This window comes from Helianthus annuus, chromosome 4 (assembly GCF_002127325.2).
Source record: "Helianthus annuus cultivar XRQ/B chromosome 4, HanXRQr2.0-SUNRISE, whole genome shotgun sequence".
Classification (NCBI taxonomy): domain Eukaryota; kingdom Viridiplantae; phylum Streptophyta; class Magnoliopsida; order Asterales; family Asteraceae; genus Helianthus; species Helianthus annuus.
Window position 1 is genome coordinate 50367082 of NC_035436.2, and position 9959 is coordinate 50377040.

Sequence of the window (9959 nt, forward strand, 5' to 3'; positions counted from 1 at the left end):
ACATAAAAAAACTAAATATTGTTTAATAAACAAAAGACCAAAATATTTATAATGGAATGAAAATATGTATGAAGGATTTAAGATTTGAAGGCTTCAAGAAGAACCCTGAGAACACATAATCTTTTTTTTTTTATTTAACTGTCGAAGTTGAACACACAGATGGGGGGCACCTCTATCCTCACATATTGTCCTTTTTTTTGTTTAAACATCTTTCAACTAAGACAAAAACAAACCCTCAAGTTTCATTTATATAAAAACTAGTTTCAAACTTTATTTAAACTCATTTCAAGTTAAAAAAAACAATTATAAATAAATACTAATAGCCCCGTTCTTCACTTTTTTGAAATCAATACGAAAATATGTATAAATTGTTTGGACAATAAACTTGGTAGAGGCAGTGAATTTTTAGGCAAAATAACCAGCGGGACGGACCAATATAATTTTAAAAATTTCAGACGAAAAATATCAAAAATTACGCTACTAACCAAAACATTGACGAGGACGGGTGCACCTCCTTGCCAATTTGATACGCAGACATATTTTAGAGCCACTATACTTCATTGCTGTTGAGCCCGATACTTCATTATTGTTGCTTAGATTGCCTTTCTTCACCCGTGGACCGATGATAGCATCCAATTCTTCATTGTTCATGCCTTTTCTAGAATCTTGTGGATTAGCGGATTCTTTTTCATCTCATTTCCTTTTATATATGTTATTATTGAACCATTCCAAAACATCAAGGTATTTCACATAGATAATCCTTATACGTGTTGAGGGTCTGCAATCATGGCATAGTTTCGTTGCCATGACATTTCATATGTATGTCATTTTGCACCACATTTTAAATAACCTCCGTTTTGTACATATATGCAATCTTTAGTAAACTTAATTAAATACCTTTCATGTTGAATTATATTTATGTGTTTCTTGATTAGTTTCTCCTTCCCTTGCTATAAAATTGGTTTGTAATCACTTGATGTGGGTTCATAATACATTCCTTGTTGTGATACGATTTATAAATTTGGTATTTGTGTTGGATTGTCCACTTGGTGTTGTTCTTAAATCAACCCTATATATACTCTCTCCTTTTAGTTTTGTCGGTGTATGAACGATTGTCGGGAGTAGATGTGCCCAAAACTTTATTAACTTTAGCCACTGATGAAGATTGTAGTGTAATTGATTTGCATATTTTCCAACACACATAACCGGACTATTCTATGCTTGTGTAGATTCAGTAGTATCGGAAACATGCAACATAATTATTTGTCAAACTGTTGCTTGTTGAAAACCGGCTTGAATTGGCGTCATCAGCGATTCTCCTTAGATTAAATGGTGGTTTGAATCTTGATTGTAATTGATTAGACATTTGTTTCCCTTGAAGGAAATGTTGTATCTGGAATGAACAAGTTTTCTCATGCTAAATAGGTTGAGATCAAGACCTGGAACAAAGTACTATTGCCAAAAAAACAAATATAAGAGGTTGAATAAAGATCAAAATAACTAGATTCCATGATTGATTGATTAGGGTTCGTAACGCTATTTGAATGTTTACATGTGTTGGCGCTACAAGGGACGTGACATTCCAAATGGAACGAGACACACGTACAAATACACCATAACCCCTTAATCATTTTATAATTAGATAGTGTCTATAAACTATAAGTAATACTTATATAGGAAAATGATCATTCGAAACTTAAAAGATACTAGAAAATTTTGAAAACACCACTTTTAAACAAGATTTTTTTCATTCTTTTTATATCTTACTATAGTCATGGAAATTAAAAAGAAGATAAAAATATATATGTAGATCGACAAACTAGATATATGTAGCTTGTGAACTACATATATTTACCTTATATATGTACCTTAGCAAACTATATATCAGCACATGAATTATGAAAAACCAAATACGATGAAACAAAAAAAAACACCGATATGGACAAAGTGCACAAAAACGTTTTATACTTAGCACTCTCTGTAATTCAAGCTTTAATTTAATGTAAAAGTTGAAACTTTATGGTGAATCTGAAAATACGATGAATCAAACGAATTTTTCGAATATGCAAATTACAAATTACCTTGTGTAACTTCCATCGTTGATGATCACTGAAATTCTTATGTTTGAATCCATCAAAGGTACCGATCAAAAACAAGGAGATCAAAAACCTGCAGTTAAGTCGCAATTGGTAGTGAGATGGGAAGTTACGTATTTTTCTTTTTGGTGGTTCCCTGCGTAGATGATGATTCTCTCGAAAATTTTAAATTTTGATTTGAAATAGTTAGGGCTGTAAACGAACCGAACGAACACGAACAAGGCTATGATCGTGTTCGTTCGTTAAGGAAATTTTGATGTTTGTGAACTGTTCGCGAACACATGACGAACATAAGTTTGTGTTCGTGTTCGTTTGTTAAAGAATCTTGGTTGTTCGCGAACAGTTCGTGAACACTAACCACGAACGCAAACGAACACAAACGGACACAAATGAACATTAATTTTGAAAATTAAAAAGAGGCATCGTTAAGGCCACATGGGTTATTAGTTTTTACTAATTTTTAATATAATTAGTGTACTGAAGTGTAGGAATTAGGCAAGAAAGTAAAAAAAGGTGGGAAAGGTAAACAAAAAGAGAGGGAAATAATACTTATAGGGGAAAGTAAAAAATTAATAAAACATTAAAGCTTTTAGAAAAATAAACATAAAAAACCGAACACGAGCGAACGTAAACGAACGAACACGAACGAACATATTACCGAACGTTCACGAACGTAGTTGAACGAACGAGACCTTTGTTCGTGTTCGTTCGTTAAGCTTATCGAACGAAATGTTTTGTCCGTGTTCGTTCGTTAAGCTTCTCGAACGAACATAAACGAACTTCCCGCCGAACGGTTCACGAACTGTTCGCTGAACGTTCGGTTCGTTTACAGCCCTAGAAATAGTGCATGAATATAGGGGATAATTAAAATTTGGAATTAATTAAATAAAAAATAGAGTGATAAAGTCTAAAATACCCTTATTTAATTTTTTTTAATGAAGGACACATGTTTCATATTGGTTGGTTCTTACAGTTCTTAGACCATGTGTAGTGGTAGAACCTTATAATGCCCCCATCATGGGGCATTATACGACACGTGGCGTCCTAGTCAGCAAGGGGGCATTATAGCAAAAGTGGTGTAGTGGGGCATTATGCCAAAACCCCCATTCAATCATTAAAAAAAAAAGGAAATCAAAAGTGGCGTACACAATCATATGCAAAAGTTGGAGTGTCAGCCCACTTGGTCCCTTTCCATTGGTCCATCAAAGTTCTCATATCCATCCAAGTTGTAGTTTGGGCGTTTTGAAGAAAACGCCAGAACCCTTTTTTTTCAAAAATTTTGCAAAATAACGCCCCATGTAATGGTATTGGGGGCATTTTAGGGCGTTATTTTTCAATTTTTTTTAAAAATCACGCCCCACTACACATGGTCTTACACATATTGAGGTTTGTATTTGATCACATCTCTTTAGTTATATTCTCTCTTATCTTTTCTCTCACCAATTAATTAATTTGTTAATTTAAAAACAATCTTTATCAAATATTTTTTTTACCTATAACACTTACAATTAAAAATTGCTACAAAATTGAATGCACACATATGTATTGTACCTATTACACAATTTAAAAGCATATTGTACATATATGTAATCAATGTTATACGTCTGTGTATTGCACTTTTGTACACAAGTGTGCAGACTCTTTTACGTATATGTAATTGGTGTTGTACGTATGTGTATCGCACCATTGTACAACACGAGTGTAGAGGCTGTTTTATGTATATATAATCATTATTATACGTCTGTGTATTGCACTATTGTACACGAGTATGAATAATGAGTTAGAATCTTCAATGTACGTATATTGTATTCTTCGATTTCAAAACCCTAGCCTTATGTTTTGTTTTGATGAGATCATTCATAACTTGATTACACCATAGCTTAATCGAAAAAATGGAACCAAATGTTTGTGTTCAATCAAAGAATGCAATACAATATAGTAGCATTAATTCAGGGGGAACCTGTTAATTTGCAAATGCAAACCCAAAATATCAATCAAGGGGGAATTTGTTGATGCGTGCTACAACATCAACAAATGCTTGATTGAAGTTGTAGAAAATGTTCAAACACGGATCTCATATTTGAAGATCAAGATTCGACAGCAACGTACAAGGGGAAATTTGTTAGTGCATTTTGTGTATCCGTTACTATGCCAATAGGCTAGATAGAGCGTGTGATGAACATTCTATAGTTGAATGTGTGATTAAAAGAGTTAGAAGATGACATGAACCTGCGCAGGAGTCCTACGCACGTAAGAGTCCTACGCGCATAGTGATGAGCAAGAGCATGTCCTATATATAGTAGTGTCATGCGCTTAGAATAACAAGTTTGGTAGATTCAGGATTGAGAGGAGATCGAACTACGTGTTCTCTCCCAGAGCTTGGATGATATATGCTCATTCGGTATGATTTGGAAGCTAATAAAATCGGGTTGACTAAACATTATGCTGTTGAAATTTCTATTGAATTAGTTTTATCTCAATTAAACACACAGGATCCGTTCTTAGCAAAAAGTAACAAGGTAGGGTACCAAGAGTTTAAGGTAACAATCTGGTGTATTAACCTTTGACTTTGTAACATTCTAGAGTTTTAAAGCTATATTTATTTAAAATTAATTGAAAACTAAGAGTATTTTTATCATTTCACATCTTAGTAGTTAACTGTGTTACCTTTGGGAAACCACATGAGCGTACCGCGTAATTAACTCTTATCATTTAAAACAAAAATTTTCTTTTTCTTTTATTATCTAGCAAATTTCTTTTCACTACTTAACTATAAGTTTGAAATGGTGAAAATGTAAAAAAAAATTATGTACGTAACAACGTATTTTTTGTTATCTACGCTACTTTGTGTGAAACGGATCTAAATTCATGATGTATTTTTTGTATCAACGTTTTGGTGTGTGAATCCAAGCTGAAGTCACAAAGTATTTTTTTTATTTGCATTTCATTGCGGAGAAATCGAGCTGAACTTATGACGTATTTTTTTATCTATGTTTCGTAGTGTGAAAAATTATATATCCTATAAGACTTTATCTACGTCACTTCACATTTTCTATCTACGTCTCGTTGTGTTAAACTGAGTCAAACTCATGATATATTTTTTTCTATTTATGTTTCGTCGTGTGAAAAGTTATATATTCTAAAAGATTTTATCTATGTCACAATATTTTTTTTATCTATGTTTCATTGTGTGAAAGCTGAGCCGAACTCACCGCGTAATTTTTTTATCTACGCTTTGTTGTGTGAAAAGCTATATATTCTAAAAGATTTTATCTACGTCATGACTTTGAAGCTACGTTTTGTTGTGTGAAACTGAGCCGAACTCACAACGTATTTTTCTTTATCTACGTTTCGTTATGTAAACCGTGCCAAACTCATGACGTGTGTTTTTATCTATGTTTCGTTGTGTAAAATCGAGCCGAACTTACTATCTCAAAAGTTATGTAGTTAAACAATTAAGAAAAGTGTAAATAACAAAATAAAAAGAAAACTTGTGTTTTTTTTTTTTTTTTTTTTTTTTTTTTTTTTTTTGAAAAAAAAAGAGTTAATAGTTACACGACAAGCCCATATGGTTTCTCAAAAGTAACATCGTTGGGATTAAGATATGAAATGACGAAAGTACCCATAGTTCTTAGTTAGTTTTTAATTGATGTAAGTCTTAATATCCTAGAATGTTAAAAACTAAAAGCTAATACATTAGATTGTTACTTTATACTCTTAGGTAGTGTTTGGTATGCATGAATGAGAGGTGGAATGGAATGAACTATTGCGATGAATGAAAAAAGTGTGTTTGGTTGGTCAACGTAATGGAATCACTCATTCCATATAAGTTATTTCATTCCCTCAAATTCATTCCATCTACTCCCCCTGTTTTTTTTTTCCATTCCATTCCCTCTCTCACCCTACGTCACAAACACCGCCCATCACCACCACCATCTGCCACCACCACCACTTGCCATCGTCACCACCCGCCACCAACCTCCGCCGACCACCACCACCCACCGTCGCCGCCGCCGCCTCCACCCATCGCCACCACCATCAACCGCCATCACCGACCACCGCCACCCCGACCACTACCGCCGCCCTCTGCCGACCACCACCACCCACCGTCGTTGCCACAACCACCACCTGTCGCCACCCCCATCGCCATCGCCCGCCACGGTAGACCACCGCCAACCCCGACCATCGCCGCTGCCACCGCTAACAACCGTCACCCACCGACCACCGCCGCTACCACCACCACCCATCGCTGCCACCGCCACTAGCCGCCACCACCCATTGCCGATTTTGTTCATTCCTCTTTTCTTATCTACCAAACAACATAAGGTAATGATTTATTCCTTTCCTGCATGGTAACCAAACAAGTCTATGGAATGTAATGATCCTTTTTATTCCTTTGTCTATTCCATTACCTTGTCCATTGCATTACCTCATCTATTTCATTACGCCATGCCAAACAGGCCCTTAGTACCTAATGTTGTTATTATCCCCATACCATAGGAATTAACCATGTAATTAAAGTACAGAAAAGAAAGAAACCCTATATGTATTGAGGTATTATCAAATAAAAAAGTTAATTTTGCCTAAATTAAAAAAAAGAGCCTTGATCTTTCATTTTTTTAAATCAACTACTAATATAAAGGTATAAAAAAAGAGCTTGTAAGCCTAATTTTAAAATAGCCACTTATGTTGGCTTTTCTAAAATTTATCTCACACATAACTCTTTTTATATGATATTTTTTTTAAATTGTACCATAATACCTAACATCTTTTTATTTTTAATTTGAGTGCCTTAATTTGTTATATAAAAATAACAACTAAAAAAAACACAAAAGTTGTGCTGTATTGCTATTTATGTTGATTTTTGTACTAAAATTTGTATTTTTTTTTAAATAACATATTTGTACTGGATTTTTGTACTAAATATTTTTGTTATACTATTTATGTTGATTTTTTAATAAATTGTTTGTGTTAGATTTTTTTATACTAGATTTTTGTGTTAGTTTTTTTAGTACTAGTTTTTTTTTCTTTTTCTTTCTTTTTTTTTTTTGTGTGTTGAATTTTGATTAAACAAAATTATGAAAGTTTGTGTTTTAGGACCAAAATTCCCTTTAATCCTACTTATATGGAATCACATATGTCATCTTTACAATTAAACTTAAGCTACTAAAGCAAACTCATAATTTAGAGGATCGTTCCGCTATATATATATATATATATATATATATATATATATATATATATATATATATATATATATATATATATATGGGAGGGTTTAAATGAGAACACCCATCTTTTGTGAGAACTATGAGAACAAATCTCAGCCATTCAATGCTTTTCACTTTAACTTAAATTAAAAGGGTACATTGGTAATTGTTGAACATGTTGAATCATCCACGACTTTATCCCTCTTTATCTCCTCTGAAGCATGATTTCTCCCATCTCTAGTGGCGCGATCTTCAATTGATTTTTCTCATCACGCAATCCTTAGCTGATTTGAGTCCTCCACTACATAGCCATTCCTCTGAAGTTGTTAAGATTCATCTAATTTTGTTCATAATTTGCAGGTTTTATCTGGATTTAAATTCCTTAATCAGCAGGTTTGGACTTGATTTCAGTTCCATTGTTCATCGATTTTGGATAACCTACATATTTGGCTAGGATTTCAATTTTTATTTTCCCTAATTTCTTTTAATTTGGTGAATTGCAGTCATGATTTATCCAAAATCATATGTGGGGAATCACTCTGAAGAATTTGGAATATCGAATGTTTAGGTACAAATTAACATCATGTTGAATGTGGACAATGCTTTGAATTCCAGTGATGCTCTCAATAATACCATGAATCTGAATCCGTGATGAAGATGATACTACTGTAGGTGTTTCTTGGAAGATGGGAAAACATTTTGTTCAATTTGAAGTAATTGTGGTTTTCTTGATGCTAGAAACTGTCCAAAAAATGAATGTTGGGTTCATTATGTTTACAAGTACTTTTAGTTCTATCTATTGCATATGATTGTAAGGATTTGTTTAGTTTTTCAAAATTTAATAAAAAAGTGGTGTTTCTTTCTTTCAAATATATGTTAATTTTTATTTTGTATTCGCACATTGTGAAATTTATTCATGTAATTGATCTACTAGATAAGTATGCGCTTATAGATTCATCTAATTTACTATGTTTATTCTATTCGTTTGTTTTACACATGTGTAATATTCGATTTGGAGCATCACAAATGGTTAACATTGGAGGTTGCTGTGTATTTTGTGTGGCAAGAAAGAAACATCTGTACCAATGAAGGAAGATCTAAACCTACTACTGAAGTTTTCAAACTAATCAAATAATCGGTTCGACTTTGTATAATGGGTCTCAAGTTGTTGAAACTGCTACACCTTTTCAAGCTGCTCGTACCTGGGATCTGCATAATATGTAATGGGTTTTATCAAACAGCACCAATCATACTCCTAATGAATAACCATACCCTGTCCCTTCTTCTCTCTTTGTGGTGGTGGTGTTGTCTTTGCTATTTTCACCTACGAGAGAAGGTTGAGAAATTGATTTCCATCTGGGCTAAGATTTTTATCACACAAAATATTAAAAACTTGGCCATTATATTCTGTTTGCAACAATTTTGGCTATTGCCTTTTCTTGCATATGGGTGGGTGGGGGTTTGGGACCTTATGGTTGCCTCCTATTTGATTGTTGGGTTTGGGTTTTACACTACTGCTGTTTTACAGATGTGTAACTTTTCTGTTTTACACATGTGTAAATGTTCACTATGACTTTTCTTTATGATTTACATGTGTTCAGGGTATTACACATGTATAAATTTGGTCCTTGTTAGTGATTTGTTTCTGTTTTACATATCATCGGCTAAATTACACATGTGTAAACAATTGTTTTACACATTTTTAGCTGAATTACACATGTGTAAACAGTGCCCTGTCACTTATTTGGTTATGTTTTACATATTTTCAGGTTGATTACACATGTGTAAACTGCTCCATGGTCTCAGTTTTACACATTTTCAGCTTATTTACACATGTGTAAACTTGAATAAACAAGACAATATGGGATGTAAAAGGGGACGATAACTCGATAAATTTTAATGATAACATGAAATATTTATAACTACGAGAATTGGGTGTAACAACCCTCACACGAAACTATAAATTATTATTTTATTTAACCTATAGGAAACCCTAATTGAGACACCCAAGTAATTTGCCATAAACCCTAAAATTTTCAGAACAATCGGAATCAGGATCAGGGCCCCTAAAACTCAGGGGGGGATAAACCTAGTTGATGATTATCCTTCGAATTCGTTGTCTAAGTAGAATTCATCGAAACTGTCGACTCACCTAAGCTAGTTGGACACGTACCTACCCTACCCTAAAAATGTCACCACAGGCGACACGCGGCACGCGACACGGATTCTTCCGCGACTAGCGGGAGGTGCAATTTTTGTGTATAAATAGAAGGGCCTGGCACTTGCATTCTGTTGTTCGTTCGACGTAGAAATTCCAATTCTACGCTGAGTTATAGCCAAAATACTACAATTAACACACACGATCACGAATTGCTGCTACGAATCAGGGTATAACTCGATCGCTATTACGATTCAACGTCCGATCGATTGTAACTATCCAACGATTGTTTGAGTGATGCTCAAATTGAGCTTATACTTTGTTATTCATCGTGATTTCGACTTGAATATTTGAGTGCTGTTCGAATTCGGACTATGCTCTGTTATTCGTTGTGAATCCGTTAAATTATTAAGTATTGCACTTGTTAATCGTTGTGAGGGTTTAATCTCGTGAATTGACGTAACTGCTGTATTAAGTTACCTACCTAGTTGTGTG

General features: G+C 33.9%; 1 protein-coding gene across 1 annotated transcript; it reads left to right on the forward strand.

Moving 5' to 3' along the window:
• Nucleotides 1-5902: 5902 nt before the first annotated feature.
• Nucleotides 5903-6361, forward strand: LOC110933345 (leucine-rich repeat extensin-like protein 5). Its single transcript, XM_022176574.1, has one exon. The coding sequence runs from the start codon at nucleotides 5903-5905 to the stop codon at nucleotides 6359-6361; it is 459 nt and encodes a 152-aa protein (XP_022032266.1).
• The last annotated feature ends 3598 nt before the right edge of the window (nucleotides 6362-9959 follow it).